Genomic DNA, 22,193 nt, shown 5'->3' with positions numbered 1-22,193 from the left:
CAACCTGATTTTCTCAATCTACTTGCATCCCTCATGACTATTGTAACATTGCCCTTTTGCAGGCATTTTCTGTCTGTCATTGTAATTTGTAGTCCACATCCTTGCTACTGTTTGGAGATTTGTATACAACTCCCATTAGGGTCATTTTTACCTTGCAGTTTCTTAGCTCTATCCACAAACATTCTACACCTTCTGATTCTGTGTCACCTCTTTCTAAGGATTTGTTTTCATTTTTTACCAACAGAATCACCCAACCCCCTCTGCCTACCTGCCTGAACTTTTGATACGGTATGTATCCTTGGATTGTTAAGCCCACAACTATAATTTTTTTCTGCCACAATTCAGTGACACCAATAACATCATATATGCCAATCTCTAACTGTGCTACAAGTTCACCTCCCTTATTCCATCTACTGTGTGCACTCAAATATACAAAAAAGGCTCCCATTTCCCCCACTCTTTGCCTCCTGCTAATCACCCTTTTAGATTTTGTGCTCCTTTTACATTGTAACTCATCCTGTTGACTGCAGTTTTGCTCTAACATCAGCCTGTCCTTGCCAGCAGTCTCACTACACACTGCCTCTGTTTGTAAACCAGTGACCCCATCCTCAGCTCTACCACTCTGGTATCCATCTCTCTGTCAAATTACTTCCAACACTCATGAACAGCTCTGGCCAAACTGTCCACAAGAATACTTGCCCCCTCAGGTTCAGGTGCAGCCTGTCCCTTTTGTACTGGTTGTACCTTCCCCAGAAGAGAGCCCAATGATTTATTTATTTATTTATTGAGCTACAGTGTAAAGTTGGCCCTTCTGGCATTTGAGTTGCACCAACCAGCACTGCCTCAATTTAATGCTGGCCTAATCACGGGACAATTTACAATGACCAATTAACCTACCAACGAGTGGGTCTAAGGTCGCCGAGAGGAAACTGGAGCACCTGGAGGAAACCCATGTGGACACCCGGAGAGCGTACAAACCAGAAATCTGAACCCCTACCCTCTGCACCAGTTCCTCAACCATACATTCATCTGCTAAATGCTCCTATTCTTACCCTCACTGGTGTATGCCACAGGCAGCAATTCCGAGATTACTACCCTGTAGGTACTGCTTTTCAGCTTTACACCCAGCTCCCTAAAATTTCACTTCAGGACCTTTCCTATCCATATACCACTATATACCAAGACTTCTGTCTGCTCACCCTCTCCCTTTGGAATGCCCTGGACCTGATCTGAGACATCCCAGAGCCTGGCACCATGAAGGCAACATGCCATCCGGGTGTCTCCATTGCATTCACAGATTCTTGTCTCTATTTCTCTAATTACAGAATCTCCTATCACTAGTGCTGTCCACTTCACCTCTCTTCTCTCCTGAGCCATAGTGCCAGACTCTGTGCTAGAGACCTGGTCCCTGTGGCTCCCTCCTCAACAGTATCCAAAATGGTATACTTATTGTTGAGGGGAACAATCACTGGAGTACTCTGTACTGGCTGCCCATATCTCGTTCTTCTGACAGTCATCCAGTCACTTGTCGCTTGCAACCTAGGGGTGACTACCTTCCTATAGTTCTTATCTATCACTTCCTCAATCTCCCATATGAGCCAAAGGTCATTGAGCTGCAGCTCCATTTCCTTACCATCTTCTCTGAGGAGCTGAAGCTCGGTGCACCTGGTGCAGATGTGGTTATCCGGAGGCTGGAGGTCTCCCAGAATTCCCACATCTCACACAAAGAACACAAGACTACCACAAAGCCACTTTCACTGCACTAACTGTGCCCTGATCGATGAGGAATGAAGAATAAAGAAGAAGAAGAAGAAGAAACTTACCAGATAATTATCACATCTAAGCCAAATGAGCATAAGCCAAAGCTGAATCTTCTCTTCTCTAACTCTGGTCCATTCACACAAAGGTTGATCCACTTGCTCCTGCCTTAATTTTATATTAAGTTGAAGTCAAAGCCTATGAAACAATATCGCTTGTAGCTCTGGGCTACATACAATGGGAATCTGACACAGGTTAGTCATACACCCTCGAGCCAATGAAATTGAAGCGTCATAGATTGACCTGATGAGGAAAAGTATAATAAAGAGGATTTTGGGCGCTCAGGCATTGACAGCTGCCTGGAGACTAACCGTTGCGGATGTAGAGAACCCTCTATCGGGCACGTGGAGATCATATCGGGACTATGAGAAATGCTTGGCTAACATAGACTCTTCTTCCTGGGTATTTCCTTGTCTATTCTGTGACGGTTCATGGAGGGAAAGGGCAACTGTGCACATAGGTATTTGTGTAAACTTACTTGCCTGCTAACCGAGCCAATACCGGTACTTGTGAGTAAATACAGATTCTCTCTGTGTCTAACTGATCATTTTTACTGAGGGGTAAACACTGTAACGTACCTATCAGGTGGACTGCTTGGTTTTGGGTGGTTTAAGTTCCATGTGTGTTGCTGAAGCTGTACCCACACGGGTAAACTGTGAGTATCCATCACAGTCCTAATTTGTACCTTGTTTATGCTGAAAACTTTGCAACTGCTGATTTGTTTTGTAGACATGTACTTCTGTAGTTAGTCCAGTTGAGCTTCTGGCCAATGGTAACTATGGTGGTTGTGGGGTACAGAGCAATGATAATGTCAATGAATGTCAAGGGTGGGTAGTTGGGCTCTCTGCTGTTAGAGTAGGTCATTACCATTATCATGTCAGTATATAGGAGTATGCATTTGTGTGGTGAGAGCACTTCTTATAATTGATCACCCTCATCATTTGCTGATGAACTGTAAGTGGGATTGAGCATTGGGTGAACCTGTGAACGTACCCAATTCTGACTTCTGCAGTGCTGTCCTGGGTGTTGATGATTGACCCTCAACAAACTTCCTGTGAGATATGATTTCCACCATTGGATTTTATCCCATTTCAAGCCTTTTGACCTCAGTTGACTAGAATTCCTTAATGCCATAATCAGCCAAATGCTACCAAATTGTCATAGGCAGTCACTCTGGTCTCATCTATGGATTTAATTTTTTTGGTCCAGGTTTTGAACTGTTATGATAGGGTTTGGAGATGAACAGTCAAACAAAACTCAAATTAGGCATTGATAGGCAGGTTATTGTTGAATAAGTGTCCTTGATGAGATTGTTGATGCCATATATTGACAGTCATTGATCATTGTGAGGAGACTGATTGCGCAGTAATTAGCAGGGTTGCACTTGTCCTGCTGTTTTGTGAACAGGGCCTATAAGGGCAATTTTCCACAATACCAGTTGATGCCAATGTTGTAATTGTACTGCACCTGAGAGATGGTAAATAGTAGAGAAGAGACAGATGTAATTTGAGATCGTAAAGAATTTTACAGAAGCTTCTAATCATATTCACACTCTGATATGTTTGCTTATGCACTGTTACAACGAGGGCCAATGTAAACTTTAGCAATATTATTTCATCTTCCATCTAAGTCTCATTGATGTCTTTGGGTAAATTTTGTTAATGCTGGTATTAGAATTGGCTACTTTGGCCACTTAAAATTTTTGCTCAGTTTTACTTTTTTTTATTAATTTGACTTGTCCCACAACTTTCCAATTAGCAAAACAGAACTCTAACAAAGAAATATTGAGTGTTTCCAACTGCCACATTAAGTCATTTGGTCTTATCCAATCAGAGTTTTTCTCTTTATCCTACCTATTCACCTTCCCAGACTAGTGAAAATCATCATGTTTTCTCACTTCCTCAGTACTGATGAATGGTCTCAAGCTTGAGACATAAACTGTTATTTTTCCAGTAATGTTGCATGACTAGTTGAGTGTTTCCAGCATTCTCTGTATTTATTCCAGAAGCTCGAACTGGGGAAAAGCAATTTTAGAATTCAGGACAGATTCATACAATAAGATGATGACAAATAGAATAAATTTCCAAGCTGTTCACTGGAGATGAAGCTTTTGGGATCTCTTAAAAAAAAACAATTAAATGCTATGATGAAAGAATCGTTGGTTCATTTGAATACATTGTTGATTACTGAAAGTTTAATCTGAAGCTTTATGATTTTAAAGATTAAAATGTGTCTATCAAAATCAAAAGTATTAATCAAAGTAACATCTGCTATTGTTCTTTCTATTGCTAAATATTTGAATTATAAATCACAATACACCAAGAAGAAAACCTCATGGAATCTTTTAGATCATTTAGAAAATCCTTTTTCTTGATCTTTCTAAGTAAAATTTCTAATCTAATCCATAAATACATTGAATTAGGAATTCAGTAAAAAATAATTCTTATCGTTCTGATGAGTCCTTGCAGGTCTTGATAATTGTGCATTGTAAAGTTTGTATTCCAGCTGTTGAGCACTAATTAAAACAGATATGGGCGGATTTTATGGAATCACTGAATAAGATGCAAGTTTCGAACATGGAGTCCATGAAGAAAGTTATAGATCCAGGCCCCACTGTCCCTATGTACACTTTTAACTTCAGCTCATGCTATCATTACAAAAGTGTTTTGTATGAAATTGTCAGCTTTTTGGAGTTCCACTATTCTAATGATTTTACGCTTCCGTTTTGAAGTTGAGGTGGCTATTGCGAATGTAGCACAAGCAGCTGAAAATTAAGCCTTAATGGTTATCAAAGCCAATCTGCCTTTGAAATGGTAAGTTTCACCCAGTAAACATTAAAATCAGATGACAATACAACCTAAATTCATGGATACTTACTGTCTATTCAATATACATAAATAAATTCTAAAACTCTGAACCAAACAGAACAACTTGGAAGCAGAAAATCACAAACATGAGAAATTCTGCAGATGCTGAAAATCCAAAGCACCATACACACACAATGCTGAAGGAACTCAGCAGGCCAGGCAGCATCTTTGGAAAAGAGTAAACAGTTGACATTTTGGACTTAGAACTTTCATCAGGACCCTTCTTCAAAATTATTTCATCACCTTTTGAGCAGAGAATGAGTTGGAGTTCAGTTTAAAAAAATGACAATTCTATTTTCCACTCTATCCCTGCTAATTCATTACATGAATGCCCTTGGGTTTAGCTTTAACAAATACTTCTGTTGAATATTGGCAAGACTTGTAAATGCAAATTAGGTGCTAATGACAAACATTGGAGTCCATTGGGACTTTTACCTGTTAGTGACATTCAGATACATTTACCCATGACATTCAATGGCATCACCATCAGCGAAATCCCCCTCCATCGTCCCTGACCAATAATATCCTGGGGATTACCATTGGTTAGAAACTTAACTGGATCAACTTCAAAAATACCATGAGTACAAGAGCAGATCAGAGGTTGGGTATCCTGCGGCAATTGTCACACCCTCTGACATCAAAACAGTTCCACATTCTATGTGATATAAATCAAAGACTCCGATGGAATCCTTTCTGCTTGTCTGGACAGGTGCAGCTGCCAATTTCACTCAGCAAGGTCAACCATATCTAGGAGAGGTTGCCTGCTAAATAATTACCTTCATTAGTGGCAGACAGTAAGTTCAAAATGCACTGCAGTTACTCACTAGCGGTCCACCCAAATCCACAACCTGTACTACTAAGAAGGTCACACGAGCGAATCTAAGGAGGTCAAAGCTTTCACATGCAGAGAACACCATCACCCGTGGGTTCCTTTCCAAGTTGTACACTGGCCTGAGTTGTATCACAGTACCCTCATTATCAATGGGCCTAAATGTTGGAGCTCCTTTGCAAGCAGGATTGCAATGGCTCCCTATTGTCAACACATGGGTAATTCGGAATGAAGAATTAAGTCAGTGATTCCCAGATCACTAAGATACAAGTTTAATATATAATATAAATCACTTATGACACATTTCAACAAAATCAATGTTGGTTACATTATTTCTTTACTTCATTGGTGGAAGAGATTTCCCCAGAAAATCTAACTCTCATGTTAGACAGTGTTCTACTCCATAGCAGTAGTGATATAACTAGCAAAGCTTCTGCCCAACAGTTCCAGTGACCAGAGTTCAACTGAGACCTTTGGTGTGGTTTGTCCTGCTTTTGGACATTCTTTTTTAATTACCTGGGGCTTCATTTGAGTCGTACAGGTTCCTCCAACATCCTCTGAATAATTCTGATTTAGAGTGAGTCTTGAGGATGTCATTGTTCTGTTCTGTGCATTAAACCAAAATCTCAAGCTCTTCATGTTCGGCTGCTTCAAAGACTAGTTTAACATTTGGACTTGATGATAAGGCAATGGGGGCAGAAGAATTAACTTATTCCCCTTATTTTAGCGGCATGCCGCTTTTGGTTGCCCTCAAATAAATGGGAGTTGAGATCAGAACACAAATGAATAATGGTAACAACATAAGGAAGACTGTGATAGATAGTTAACATCGTAAACCTGTACCAACATTCCCCCATTAGTGCTCCCAGTAGAAGTCGCTTCAGCAGTCAATTGGCAATAATGTCTCTTGCAAATCAGAAAATCTCTTTAAGGAGTTCTCTAAGATTGAGGGAAAAGATGCAGGGTGATTTGAAAGCATATTATTATAAGTCTGGTGCTTTTTCATTTGACAGGACATAATTCAATAAAAAATTAGTTTCCATTAAAAAGTATATTTAAAAGTAGAAACATTAAATAAATTTGAAAGTCCTGCCTAGTGGTAACAGCTGGCTTGCTGACTTAGAGGAAAGGTAAAGAAAGACAAAAGTAAAGACATTTCTAAGAAACAACACATGGCGAGTTGTAGTTTCAGTCTCCAAAATAGTAAGCTGAGTGTCTAATCTTTATGGGCATTCCATTGGAGGACTTGGACACTTTTTGGTTTAAGCTGCTTGATTTAAGACTTTAAAGTCAGATTTCGACCTTGAATTTGGACAGTAGGCCCTCAAAATAGAAGACCATTCAATGCTGTATCATGAATATATTTATCACCTTAATCTTCATATTAATATATACTAAATAAAACAATAGTTTGATAGCATCAATTTAGGTTCAACACAAATGTGAAAGTATCTGGTATAGACGTATTCATGAATCATTCGTTCAATGATTAACTGGACAAATTTAATTAGCACTTACTTTATACTATATAAATAGATATTTATACTATATGCATGATACTGTTTTTCAAAACAAAGAAATGGACATGCGCTAATCTGAACTCAGAATGAGTAATTTCAACTAATCGGAATTTGTTACAAAACTATTAAGAACTGTGATGTACAGAGATACTGCATGGTGTGACTAAAAGACAGCCCAATTGCAATTTTGCGGCCCCACGTACCTCATTCACAATCTGTAAAAATTCTTGCTATTTCAATCATTTTAGAGATTCTTCCTTACCTTTGGTTTCCGATTTTGCTCCTTCTCTGAGGCATTGGAGGGCTTTCTTCGCAGCATTTTGTAGGAATTAAATGATATAAATGATTGAGGTTCTGCTTAACTGAAGGAATCTGACTCACAGGAAGGAGAATCACGTGGTCTTCTTTTACCGCAACATGGTGTGGGCTAGCACTCTAACGTCAATCTCTAGTATCTAACCAGGAAGGAAGTAACAAGTCTTACTGAGTTCTGTCTGTTTGCACAGCAACATTATCAAGGTTTAAAATGACAAAAACTCTTCTTATTATTTAGGCTCTGCACTCACATGTTAAGGTTTTTGTTTGTAAATTTCAATATATGTAATTAAATATGATATATGGTACAATAAACTGTGTTTAATTAGATGCACATGCTGGATAAGTTTGAGAACTTCATACAAGTATTTGAACGTACCAATTATGATTACTGTATGCCAATACAATGATGAAATAATTAAAATTTTTGTTATAATTGTGAAATTGTCTGATGCTATATTTTTGACATCACAAACACAAAACATTACAATGACTTTGTTCAAAAAATGATATATCTTGCATTTGTTTTTCAAAATGATGTTCCATTTACTAGTAACTAATTTAGTAGGATGACAGATCTCACCCATTTAACAAGTGATACTAATTTCTGATGGCATTTTACCTCTGTAAAATGTTTGCTTAATATCAAAGCACCTTAGTACCCTTTCTGAAACTGCACATTTTGCAAGGTGGTAACAACAAAATGTTGTAAACTTGTATTTCCAATGTTCATGTTTCACTTAGCCCGTGGCGGAAGACTAAAGAATGGCTAGCTTTGTGCCTTTGTTTAAGAAGGGCTGTACATACAACCCAAGGAACTACAGGCCACTGAGCTTTATATCTGTATTGGAAAAGTTGCTGGAAGTTTACACATTGGCTGTTTGTCAGTTTTTCTTTGTGTATAGTTTTTCATTGATTCTATTATATTTCTTCATTTTACTGTGAATGCCTGCAAAGAAAGTGAATCTCAGTGTAGTCATATACATGCTTGGATAATAAATTTACTTTGAGCTTTCAATGTTGAGGAACAGGTTATGTTTGCATTTGGAAAGGAATGAGGTGATTGGGAATAGTCAGTATGCCCTTTTTGGGGGGTGATCATACCATCAAATCTGAAGCAGAATTTTGTCCTTGATGAAGAATGAAATGCCGAAACATTTAAACTGCCTACTCTCATCGACCTGCACCCAGACCTTAGCCCTCCATACCCCACCAATCCATGTTCCTATCTAAACTTCTAAACGTTGAAATTGAGCTTGCATGTACCACATGCCCTGGCAGCTCATTCCATGTTCTCATGCCCCTTTGAGTGAAGACATCTCTTCTCCTGTTCCCCTTAAACTTTTCACCTTTCCCTCAACTCACAAGTAGGAGGGGTTATCTCCCACAGCTAGAGATTTCCTCTAGCTCAACGCAGGGTCATCTACTAGAGACCTCAGCCTTGAAATCAAATGTTCATTTCCATTTTTGTTATTATTTGCGTTTCTTGGTTCTTATTTGTTCAGGAAGTAGATCAATTAAGTTTTATTCTAATTTCAATGGTACATTGACAGGTAAATACAGATGGCTAAGGACAAGGTAAAATTCATTTCTTTTAATGTCAATGGGCTATTAAATCCAATCAAATGTAAGCGAATTTTATCCAATTTAGAACAATTTGATTCATACGGGGAAAAATGGTTTAACTAAATAATGCCTCTTAGGCCTGATTTTATACTCACAAATCAATGAATCTGTTGTAACAAAAAGATCACTCCCTACTTGTACATAGTTCTTTCCTTTTGCTTGTTTTTTCTTTCCACTCTTTTCTATGAGTGTATACTTCAGATAAATACTTTGTGGAGATTTGTGATATATATGATATATAGGCACAATGTCTGAAATACATCTTATGGAAATATTTGTTTGATGATGAACTTCAATAAAAAAATAAATTACAAAAAAAACTTTTCACCTTTCACCCTTAGCCCATGATCTCTAGTTGTAGTCCCACCCAACCTCAGTGGAAAAGGTCTGCTTGCGTTTACCCTATCAAAACCCCGCATAATTATGTATACCTCTATCAAATCTCCCCTCAATCTTCTAAATTCCAAGGAATAAATTCCTGACTTAATTAATCTTTCCTTATCACTCAGATCTTCCAGTCCTGGCAACATCCTTGTAAATTTTCTCTGTACTCTTTCAACATTATTTACATCTTTCTTATAGGTAGATGGCCAAAACTGCAACAATACTTCAAATTAGGCCTCGTCAACATCTTATACAACTTCAACATAACATCCCATTTCCTGTACTCAGTACTTTGATTTATGATGCCTAATGTGCCAAAAGCTTTCTTTACAATCCCATCCACCTGTGCCACCACTTTCAATGAATTGTGGATCTGTATTCCCAGATCCCTTTGTTCTACCGCACTCCTCAGTGCCCTACCGTTCACAGTGTAAAACCGACTCTAGTTGGTCCTACTGAAGTGCAACACATCGAAAGTCTACATTAAATTCCATCTGCAATTTGTCAGCCCATTTTTCCAGCTGGTCCAGATCCCGCTGCAAGCTCTGATAGTCTTCCTTGCTGTCCACCACATTCCCAATCTTGGTGTCATCTGCATATTTGCTGATCCAGTTAACCACATTATAATCCAGATCATTTATATAGATGACCCAGTACCGATCCTGCAGCACTCCATTAGTCACAGGCCTCCAGTAAGAGAAGTAACTATCAAGTACCACTCTCTGGATTTTCCCACAAAGCCAATGTCTAATCCAATTCATACTTCATCTTGAATGCCAAGCACTGAACTTTCTTGACCAACCTCCCATGCAGGACTTGCTAAAGTCCATGTAGACAACATGCACTGCTTTGCCTTCATCAACTCTCCAGGTAATTTCCTCGAAAAACTCTATAAGATTGGTTAGACATGACCTACCATGCATAAAGCTGCGCTGACTATCCCTAATCAGTCCATGTCTAATCAAATATTTATATATCTGGTCCCTTAGAATACCTTCCATAACTTTACCACTACTGATGTCAGGCTCGTCAGCTTATAATTTCCTGGTTCATTTTTAGAGCCTTTCTTGAACAACGGAACAACATGAGCTTTCCTCCAATCCTCTGGTACCTCACCTGTCTCTAAGGATAATTTAAATATCTCTGCTAGGGCCCCTTCCGTTTCTGCACTTGCCTTCCACAGGGCCCAGTGGAACACCTTGTCAGGCTCTGGGGATCTGTCCACCCTGTTGTGCCTAAAGACAGCAATCACCTTCTTTACATTGTAAAGTGTATCAGATTCATGACCTTGCACTTAGCCTCACTTCTAAAGAATCTGCGTCTGTCTCCCAAGTAAATACAGATGCAAAAAATCTATTTAAGTTCCTCTCCTTGTCTTTTGGCTCCATACATAGTTTACACTGGAGAACAAATTTTTTTGAAGGTGTTGCTTCAGAATTTTTTTGGTTATGTTAGACTGCTTGAAGATGAACACAAATATAATTTCAGACTATTTGTATCACATAGGAATTTGGAGAAACAAGAAAATAACTTTTATTGACAATAAAATGTTTAATTGCATAATGGTGTTGACACTTTGCAATAATTCAACTAAGCTAAAAATGATTTTTGTTTTTACTCAGTGTCTGAAGCTTCTTGAAGAGTCCAACACCATTCAGCCAGTGCCGGTGGATTCTAGTTGCCCTGATACTCCTTCTCCGTGATTGCAGTACTCATCACTGACAGCGCCAAGATTTGCAAGGAAGAAGTCTAAATGGGAATGCTTGTAGTTAGCTCTGTAGCTGCCAAGAAAATTTTCAACAATATTCTTGAATGCCTTCCATGCAATTTTCTCCGGGGCCACTAGGAGTTCTTTGAATTGCAGTCATTGATGACCTGTTTGATATGTGGAGCAACAAAAATCTTGGCATCAGTTATTCTGACTTAAATTATGAATTGAAATAACAAATATTGGTGATTTGAAAAAATTGTGCATGATAGGGAAATTTCATGGTGATTTCATGATCAGTAGCCCAAAATCCATCAGATATACCCAAAGGTATCCAGGAAGCAAAATCTTTGTCCCATGTTACTGTAGGATAATGTATGTAATTCGTAACCACCACCAGTGAGTTGGGGTTTGATACACCATCAATAACTCACTCTGAGACGTAAAGGCGAGATATCGGCTTTTATTGACTGGAAGAAGGAACCAGCAGTGAGTGACCACCATACCACATCCTGGAGACTGAGAGGCCTGGCCCAGGCTAAGATCGCCTTTATACTGGGGTCTGTGGGAGGAGCCACAGGAGCAGTCAGCAGGGGGCATGTCCAGACAGGTACACGTAGTTCACCACAGGGTCACAATTTAAGAGGCTCTTCTGATGTGATGATGGTGTTAGATAAGGATTTTTAGTACTCTTTTGTGTTTAGGTTTTGACGTTCAATAAAATATGTTACGGTTTTCATTAGATATAAAATGCTTCACTTCATTTTATTTGCGAATACCCATATTACCATTCTGATCTTCCTGGGGATCAATTTTTTCCCTTGAAATCCATTTTCTCTTAACATATCCATAGAATTCCTTCACCTTGTCTGCTATGGCAAACTCATGCATTCTCTTAGCCTTCCTGATTTCTTTCTTAAGTGTTCTCTTGCATTTCTTGTACTCCATAAGCACCTCATTTGTTTCTAGCTGCCTCCATCTGCTATGCCCCTCCTTTGTTTTTCTTAACCAGGACCTTAATATCTCTTGAAAACCTGTTATCTTTACCTTTTATCCTGAAAGGCATGTACAAGCTTAGTACTCTCAAAATTGATGGCAGGCCACTTACCAAGTACGCCTTTGCCAGAAAACAGCCTGTCTCAATTCATACTTGCTAGATCTTTCTGATACTGTAACCATTGGCCTTTCTCCAACTTAGAGTCTCAGCCTGTGGACCAGACTTACCTTTTCCCATGTTTACTTTGAAACTCATTGCAAATTTTTGTTCTTCACATGCACTATTACTAACACTTCTTTCCTTCCACACTCATCCCTTTTGTTGTTTATCTTCCTCATCCTGCATCCACCCTGAGACCTTCCATTTTGTTCTCTAAAATCTACTGTCACCCTCCCCACTTGGCCCTGGCTCTGAATTTACTTAAGATTCTGGTACAAAAACAAAACCAGAAAAATCTGTCATCTAAGATTTGATTATGTTTAGGGAAACATGACATGGGAATAGTGCAGAAAACTTATATTGAGGTAGATGATCATATATGATTCTGGTGAGTGGTAGAGTAAACTCAAAGAGCCATCAGGTCTTATGTCCTAACTTGTATCATGAAGAAGAAAGACAGAAAATGTTCAAAATGCTAAGGAAGTCAATATATGTGGAATGAGAAAATTGAATGAACATTTCAGATTGAGGACCTACCATTAGGCTGGGAAAAGTTGGAGATAAAAAAATGTTAAGCGAAGGAGAAGGAGAAGGAGGAAGGGTGAAAATTAAGATGGAGGCAGAAGAGACTAAATCATAAAATGATCATATTTTAAGAAGAAAGAGAATAGCATCGTGACGAGACAAAAGCAAGGTTGAGAAAAGATTTAAGCAAAGAACCAAAATTGTTGAACTCAATATTGAATCTATAAGGTTGCAATGTTTCTGGAGCAAGATGAATGATGGAATGTTTTGCTAATTTTACCCTGGACTTCATTGGAACTCTATGGAATTGAGGACCAGGAGGTCAGAATGGAGAATTAAACTTACATGTATAAGCGGCAGCAAGTGACAATCCCCTCGCCCCCACTGGCAAAAAAAAAGCATCAGCACCCACCACCAAGCACTCAAGCGTGAGCAAAGCTACAGCAAAGATACAGACTTGCAGCACCCCAAAGACTTTGCATTTCACTCAGCATTTGACATACCGCAGATCCTCTCTCTCCCTAGTAAGGGAGAAGGAGGTGTCTCCATTTCTTTCCCCCAGTGAGTGGGGAGACATAGCAAACAACTCACTGGTTTACAATGTTTTTCCATAAAATCCTATTGTATTTCCTATAGCTTGCAAGAAAATGAATCACAAGATGGTATATGGCAGGGGTGGCCAAACTTACTTAATGTAAGAGCCACATAACAATTAACTTCAGATGTTTGAGAGTCACAAGACATGAACAAAATTTACACACTCATTTTTATTGTTACATACATATTTTGTTACAAAAATTTTATATAAATGTTAAGAAATACATGTACGCAATAATATTTACTCATGTATGTAGTTTTTTAAACTGTTAATTTGTATTAGTTTCAGTACAGTAATCATATTCTTCACATCATTTTGCATTTTTCCTGCAACATCAGCACTGATCTGGGAGATACGCCTCTCAGTAGTGTGGCCTGAAACTGGTGTTTGTGCTATTAGTCGCAGAAGTTTTGTGTTATTTGGATCTAACACTGCAATAACTTCAGCTATATTAACAAATGCACCATCAGAATATGGGCATTTAGCACGAGCAATATTCCATGACATAACGAAACTAGCTTCAGTCGTCGTATCAGCTTCCTTACTGAACTTTGTCAACAGTGTCTGCTGGTTATTTAGAGATGATTTTAACGCAGTTAATTTATTTTTCCCTAATTCAGATTTATGTGGATAATCAGCCGAAAAGCTTTTGTGATTTGTTTCATAGTGGCGTTTCAAATTACTGGCTTTGTAATAACTGAGTGACACATTGCAGATAAGACACAAAGGTTTACCTCCTTTAACAGTGAATGCAAAATTTTCCTCCCACTGTGGCTTAAAATGTCTGTTTCATCTTCATATTTTTGTTTCTTACAATTTAATGACGCCATCTTCCTTCACAAAATTTTCACAGACACTTGTAAACAAATCTTGCATCCCCAGTGTACCAACTAGGTCTGCACAATTCAGCGTCCTGTGTTACCCTGCGTTAATATACATGACGTGAGTGAGGTCGGGCCTAGACTCACTAACACTTAGAGCGCCAAACAACGTAGATCTTCGTCTGTGCTGCTTTTGCCTTCAGCGGCCAACGACGTAAATCTACATCGTGTATTTTGAAACTCGCGCCTCTGTCTTCAAGCTGTCTTCGGCGCCATGTAGCGATTCTCACCAACTCTTGAGCGATGGAATTAAGTCTCAATGGATTTCCAACGGATCTATTTATCGCCAAAATGCTTTCCCATTCATTTCTACGCAATGGCAGCACATGGTAAAAAGGAGGTCAACCAACATATTTCCACGAGCCGCACATTGAATGCCAAAGAGCCGCGTGTGGCTCACAAGCGGCGGTTTGGCCACCCCTTTTACATGGTAACACTAATGTACTTCGATAATAAATTTACTTTGAACTTTGAACAGAGAGGTTCACTGCATTTTGATTGCCCACTACAAGGTGCTTTTTCACCTGGAGAGTGTTAGCTGCTCTGGGTGGTAGAGAATAAGGATGTAAGAGGTTTACATCTCTTACTGGTACGTGGATAGTTTCTGTCGGACCAGGATGACAATTTAGTTGTGAGGAAGAATGAATCAGTGTGTCTTGGGTAGAAATGTTCTTTTGCAATGCTAAAACTCTATGGCAGGATTGATTTGAAGATGTAGGCAATGTGTCCAACAAAAGTTGTTGTCCAACAGTGTGAGAAAGGATCCTGTCAATGACTGTGGTGGGAAATTCCCTACTGAGGAGAAAGGAAAAGTCATAGGAAGCATTGATATGAAGATGATGCCGTCTGATGAGGCAGATGGAAAATCTTGAGCACTTACCACAAAAATCTTCAGAGTACAAGAATAAGGTGGGACTTCCTGTACCAAAAGCTCAGTGATAATTAAGCTGTCGTTCTTTTGTTACAAGTGCACTCTCTGAACATAACCACATAATTTACAGGAAGAGTGGTAACTGTCAGCTATACAAAGTGTCATTTAATAAAGTACCGCACAGTGAGTAGTACAGAGTTCTTAAGTTGGATTGTTAGCCTGTTGAGATAATCAATTAGAGTGACAGTTAATGTCCTCCTCTGGGACAGAACTACTCCAGAGCCAGCAGCAAGCTGGAGGGCTAGGAAATATTTATTATGGACTTGCAGGGGAGATGGAACCAATGTCTACAATCTAGCTACATGACCAGTCATACAACAGCTTTTCAAAGGATAGTAGCTGACTACATTGATTGTGTGTACATTTGTGTAATGTCTTTGGGCATTGGAACATCCTTATCACATTCATACGGTTGAGCAAGCTGATGGTTCATAATGGAGAAACACAGAGTAAACACCAGCAAGTTCTTCAATAATGTTAGTGGAAAATACTGGGGATACTCAGAATCCAGGCATCACCAGTGGAGAAAGAAACTGAATTAATATTTCAGATCTGGTGATGGAAGTTCAATGACCAGAAACACTGACAGGCTGCCCCCCACAGATCCTCTGTGACCTGTTAAATATTTTGAGCATTTTTTGTTTTCATACTTTCCCAGTGGCCAGGCTCCCAAGCAAATCTACTTCTTCCTTAAAAGGAGAACCAAATATCCTTCCAAGTAAAACGGGGAATTGTGTACGTTTTTCGATTTAGTATTCTGCAATCTGTTTATTTTGACATTTCCCAGGAGCTGGGACACCAAATGGAGATTAGTGAAACTTCTCCATTCAGGCTATGTTTTTCTGGTTTAGATTTTCTGCTCCACTCCTAACCCTAATACATTTGTCTTGGGTTTTAAAACTTTCCAATAATTTTCAATTTGCCCTCCAGGAGGGCCACTTTAGCTTTAGATCGGGCACCTTGCAGCCTTCCAGACAGAACGCTGATTTCACATCACAGCCAAAGCTTTCACATTTGCAGACAGTGTCTGCTGGCACTAGCTCGGGTTTCAGAAATGTACAGTTCTGCTCAGAAATGCTGGGATTTAACACTGAACACATGTTCAGTGATCTACGTGGAGGCCTGTCGCAGGAAAGCGCCATCCATCTGCAGGGACACCCACTACCCAGGTCAGGCTCTCTTCTCACTGCAGCCACCAAGAAGAAGCTTCAGGAGCCTCAGGCTATCACCACCTGGTTCAGGAACAATTATTAACCCTCAGCCATCAGAAATAGTGAGGATAACTTTTCTCAACTTCACTCGCCCCACTACTGAACTGTTCCCACAACATTTGAACTTGCTTTCAAGGACCCTTCATCTCGTGTTCTCAATATTTATTGTTTATTTATTTAGTATTATTATTTCTCCCATTTTGTATTTGTGCATTTTGTTGTCTTCTGCACTCTGGTTGAACATCCAGTTGTTGTAGACTTTCACTGATTCTATGATGGTTATTATTCCATTACGGATTTACTGATTTTGCCAGCAAGTAAACAAATCTCAGGGTTGTACATCGTGATGTATATGTACTTCCATAATACATTTACTTTGAACTTTGAGCTATCCAAACTGGCAGAATTTAAGACTATCAAGCTAAGTTGAAATTCTTAGTTTCTATTTGGCTTATTGGCGTCCACAAGACAAACTGAAGCCTGCAGTTTAGACCCTGTGTTATGTCTCACAGTGGATAACTGCAGAGACCCTGCAGAGAGGCTTGACTCACCAAAAGGAGAAGAGCTTGGTCATTGCTTCTGGTCTTCCCATTGACTCTTCTCTCCACGCATCTTTTACTTGTGTCATTACCATTCACTTCTTCCCTGCACGCACTTGCTGTTGATCTATATTGCTCACTTTCTTGTTTCTCCCTTTTATTTTATTCCTCTCATGCCCTTTTCTTTATCCCTGGCATGTGTGCAGTTGTATTCTTCTTTCCCAGTTTTGAACAGGGGTCTTCAGTCTGACACAAAGTTCCCTCCTTAAATGGTAGGTGAGGACAAGAGGAACCCTGTGGCTGGAGGATTGGATAAGAGTTGACATGTGTGAAATGGAAGAGATGTGGTTGAGGGCATTGTTGATGGTGGAGGAAGGGAAGCTCCTGTTTTTGAAGAAGGAGGATATTTAAGTTCAAAGTAATTTATTTTCAAAGAATGTATTAATTATACCACCTTGAGTTTTGTTTGCTTACAGGTAGCCACAAAGCAAAACCAACTCTTGATGCACAAGAAAAAGGGAAAAAATAAGCACAAATCATGCAAACAATTGAATTGAGCAACCACATTCTGAACCAAAATTGAGTCCTCAGAACCAAACCCTGGAGCAGATCGGAGTAGGCCCAAGGCCTTGCTGGTCAGTTCACCATTATTAGCGAGCACTGAGCACAGCAGCTGAAGCAGTCTTCAAAGCCTCAGTGCCTTGGACAGAGGAGTAACTATCACAGAGAGCAAGTGAAATTAGTTCTCACCTTTAATCCTGACACCGTCTTTTTAGTCTCTCTGGGCTGGCGTCTAAATTGACCGAACAGTGGAACAGTGAAAGGTTCTGGCACCCCGAAGAGAGGAGTGAACATCATAGAGAGTGAGTGAAATCAGCTCTTGCATCTGATCTGGGAAGGAGATTAAATTGCCTAAACAGCAGATCCTACCTCACTCTAGGACCTGGTTACTGCAAAGGGCTCGGGGCCTAGATTACTCTGCCCATTGACTTGCTTTGGGCCCAGATTTTGCTGCCCAGCCTGAAGCAGGTCTCAAGCTCTTCAAATCAACTCGGTGCTAAGAGCAATCCAACCTTGCACTCGGGCCAGTTGTATGGGCATCGGAACTCCACTGCTGGCTTTCTCCTCCCAGTGCCCAAGAGTGATCCAACCTCAGAGCTGGGCCAGTTGTCCGGGTATCAGTATTCCACTGCCCCGACCTCTCCTCTCCAAATGGCTCACTCCTTCTGCATCGATTCTGCAACACACCGTCTCGGCTCATCCCCCGAACTCGCTTCACCATCGCTCGCTCCCTCACTGTTTGCAGCAACAGGTTAACGCAATTTACCTCAGAAAAAAAAATTTTAGTTGAATTTCTTGCCTATTTAACTACCAGTGAGCTGTTGCACGTTTTCAGTACCACCACTTAACCAGAAGTTAACTGGTGCAGAGCCAAAAACATGTCTCTGAATGTGAATGAAAGAGATGCTTGTTGACTTCAGGAGGGCACGGAGCGACCACTCCCCGCTGAACATCGATGGCTCCTCGGTAGAGATCGTTAAGAGCACCAAATTTCTTGGTGTTCACCTGGCGGAGAATTTCACCTGGTCTCTCAACACCAGCTCCATAGCAAAGAAAGCCCAGCAGCGTCTCTACTTTCTGCGAAGGCTGAGGAAAGTTCATCTCCCACCCCCCCATCCTCATCACATTCTACAGGGGTTGTATTGAGAGCATCCTGAGCAGCTGCATCACTGCCTGGTTCAGAAATTGCGCCATCTCGGATCGCAAGACCCTGCAGTGGATAGTGAGATCAGCTGAGAAGATCATCGGGGTCTTTCCTCCCGCCATTACAGACATTTACACTACACACTGCATCCGCAAAGCAAGCAGCATTATGAAGGACGCCACGCACCCCTCATACAAACTCTTCTCCCTCCTGCCATCTGGGAAAAGGCTCCGAAGCATTCGGGCTCTCAGGACCAGACTATGTAACAGTTTCTTCCCCCAGGCTATCAGACTCCTCAATACCCAGAGCCTGGACTGACACCTTACTGTCCTATTGTCCTGTTTATTATTTATCGTAATGCCTGCACTATTTTTGTGCACTTTATGCAGTCCTGGGTAGGTCTGCAGTCTAGAGTAGTTGTTTTTTTTCTCTCTGTGTTGTTTTTTACGTAGTTCAGTCTAGTTTTTGTACTTTGTCATATAACACCATGGTTCTGAAAAACGTCGTTTCATTTTCCTGTGTACTGTACCAGCAGTTATGGTGGAAACGACAATAAAAGTGACTTGACTTGAACTGGAAATATAGCTTCAAATATAGCTATTAGTAGATTTTAAAAGAGAACGACATCAAAATTTACACACCAATTTATATTCGAAACATTCACTGCACTGGTATTACGCTGAGTGAAGCCTCTGTCAGTCGGGGTCAACATGTTGTGTCCCAGCTACCCAGATATGCAAGCCTGGGAAGTAACGATATGGAGAGCAAGTTGTTGCCGATGTAGCAAGCCTCTCCCCTCCACGCATCTGATGAACCCACAGGAACAGCAAAGACCAATACAGTTCGGTGTTATATTGAGACTAAGCATAGAGCACTTACCCCACCCTCTAACAACTGAATATGTCACACGCTGCTCTGCCAGGCCAACACAGATGTTCCATTCAACTTGAAGAGAAGAGAAATCTTTTGGGAGCGTTGTTTTACGTTCGGTTAAGTAGTGTGGACAGTGTTCTGATACATAAATTATGAGAACTGTGAAAGTACAGACATGTTTTTGTAACAATCTACTTAGCACCAAAGTAATTCTTCATTTCCTTCTGTAGTGCTATAGAGTATGTGAGAAATGACGTTGATCTTATTTTTAACATAGGGAACAGCTGCTGTATACTTCCTATTAAAATTCAGTGGGGTTGGATTTAATTTAAAACAGTAGTGGCTCCGAATAATTCCTTTTTATTTTTATCTAAGTTATTTAACTGAATTTGAAGGCAAGCCCCTCTATTTATAGACTTCAGGGGATTTTTTCTTGGTGTGAGTGGAGGCTGTGAATATTTATAACTTAGGCCACCACTGAACTGAATTGTGTAAAAGGGATGATAAAATAAATCAAGGAGCAGTGGTTTAAAGTGTCTGTGTATTGCAGGAGAAAGGGGAGAGTGAGGGAGCCAATACATTTTAGTAGACTCCATGATGCCGTTTGCAGCACCTCTACTTCCTCAGGAGTCTGTGGAGATTTGGCATGTCATCAAAAACCTTGGCACACTTCTATAGATGTGTGGTGGAAAGTGTGCTGACTGGCTGCATTACGGCCTGGTATGGGAACGCCAAAGCCTCTGAGCGGAAAATCCTACAAACGGTAATGGGTTCGGCCCAGTACATTGCAGGTAAAGCCCTCCCAACTGTTGAACACATCTACATGAAATGTCACCGTAGCTAAGCAGCATCAGTCATCGAAGATCCTCACCACCCAGGCCATGCTCTTTACTCGCTGCTGCCATCAGGTAGAAGGTATAAGGGCCTCAGCACTCACACAAACAGGTTCAAGAACAGTTACTAGCCCTCAACAAAAGGGGATAGCTACACTCATTTAAGGGCTCTGTTATATTGTTAGATTATGCTCTTCATTTATTGCTATTTATCTATATCTACATTTGCACAGTTTTTTTTAACAGTTAACTGTCCCTGATGTTTACAGTTTGCAGTTACAGTTTTATAGATTTGCTAAGTATGCCTGCAGAAAAAGAACGTCAGGGTTGTATGTGGTGACATGTATGTAGTCTGAAAATAAATTTTACTTTGAACTTTGAATCAGCGCTCATTCCAAATTCAGTTATTTTATAAGACCCATTTGAACTTCCCCTTTGTTGAGATTCACCAGTAAGATTTCAAAGTTTGAAATTCAAAATAAATTTAATATCAAGTACACAATGTCACCTGAGATTTGTTTTCTTGTGGGCATTCACAGTAAATCCAAGAACCATAACAGAATCAATGAAACACTACACCCCACAGGGCAGAAAAACAACTAATGTGTAAACGACAATGAAGTGTGCAAATTCAAAAGAGAAAAATGATAATAGTAACAATAAATAAATAAGCATTGAATATTGAGAACATGAAATGTAGAGTGCTTGAAAGTGAGTCATAGGTTGTGGGAACCGCTCGATGATGGGGCAGGTGATGCTGAGTGAAATTATCCTCACTGGTTCAAGGGCCTGATGGTTGAGGAGTGATGGTGTGAGCTGGTGTGAGCCCTGAGGACCCTGTGCCTTCTTCCTGATGTAACAGCAAGAAGAGAGCATGGCCTGGGTGGTGGGGCTTCCTGAAGGTGGATGCTGCTTTCCTATGACCGTGCTCTGTGTTCATGTTCTCAATGGTGGGGAAGGCTTTACTCGTGATGGACTGCCTTTTGTAGGATTTTCCATTCAAAGGCATTGGTGTTTCCATACCAGGCTGTGATGCAACCAGTTAATATACTCTCCACCACACCACACCACAATGCTGAATCTTCTAAGGAAGTAGAGGCGCTGCCATGCCTTCTTCATAATTGCACGTGTGCTGGACCCAGGACAGATCATCTGAGGAATAAAAAGTTGCTGACCCTCTCCACCTCTGATCCTCTGATGTGGGCTGGCTCCGGTTTCCTCCTCCTGAATTCAACAATCAGCTCATTGGTCTTGATGACCTTGAGTGAGAGTTTGCTGTTATGGCACCACTCACCATATCTAATATCTTCCTCCTACATGCTGATTCATCACCACCTTTGATTCAGCCTATGACAGTGGTGTCATCAGCAAACTTGAATATGGCGTTAGCCACACACAGCCATACTATAAGCGTAAAGCAAGTAGGACGGGGGGGGGGGGGGAGGCTAAGCACACGGCCGTCTGGTGCACCTCTGCTCATGGAGATTGTGAAGGAGGTGCTGTTACCAATCTAAACTGACTGGGGTTTGCAAGTGAGGAAATTGAGGATCCAATTGCACAAGGAGTTACTGAGGCAAAGTTCTTGAAACTTGCAAATTAGATTTGAGGAGATAATGGTATTGAATGCCAAGTTATTGTTAATAAAGAGCATCCCGATGTATGCATGCATCCTTGCTGTCCAGATGTTCCAGGGTTGAGTGAAGAGTCAATGAGATGGTAAGGCCTGCATGAAGTAGTTGGGTACCTCAGAATGCCGAAGCGAGAGATAAAAGATCTCAGTGAACACTCCAGCACAGGTCTTTAGTACCTGACTAGGAACCCCATCTGGACCAGATGCTTTCTGTGGTTCACCCTCCTGAAAGGTGCTCTCATGT

The 22,193-nt window shown here is 40.4% G+C and overlaps 1 protein-coding gene and 1 long non-coding RNA gene across 2 annotated transcripts in view; both read right to left on the bottom strand.

Annotated features, from left to right (window-relative positions):
* The window catches only part of sash3 (SAM and SH3 domain containing 3), a 58,704-nt gene extending 51,297 nt beyond the window's left edge, over positions 1-7,407 (bottom strand). Inside the window, exon 1 of the mRNA XM_059977155.1 lies at positions 7,297-7,407. Coding sequence (XP_059833138.1) covers positions 7,297-7,353 — 57 coding nt within the window. The 5' untranslated portion in view covers positions 7,354-7,407. The remainder of the gene's footprint in view (positions 1-7,296) is intronic.
* A 3,467-nt stretch (positions 7,408-10,874) lies between these two features.
* Positions 10,875-22,193, bottom strand: part of LOC132397735 (uncharacterized) — a 261,548-nt gene continuing 250,229 nt past the window's right edge. Inside the window, exon 4 of the long non-coding RNA XR_009513430.1 lies at positions 10,875-11,234. This is a non-coding gene — a long non-coding RNA (uncharacterized LOC132397735). The remainder of the gene's footprint in view (positions 11,235-22,193) is intronic.

Source organism: Hypanus sabinus, chromosome 8 (genome assembly GCF_030144855.1).
Source record: "Hypanus sabinus isolate sHypSab1 chromosome 8, sHypSab1.hap1, whole genome shotgun sequence".
Lineage (NCBI taxonomy): Eukaryota > Metazoa > Chordata > Chondrichthyes > Myliobatiformes > Dasyatidae > Hypanus > Hypanus sabinus.
Note: the sequence above shows the minus strand (reverse complement) of the source record. Positions and strands in the feature narration are given on the sequence as shown.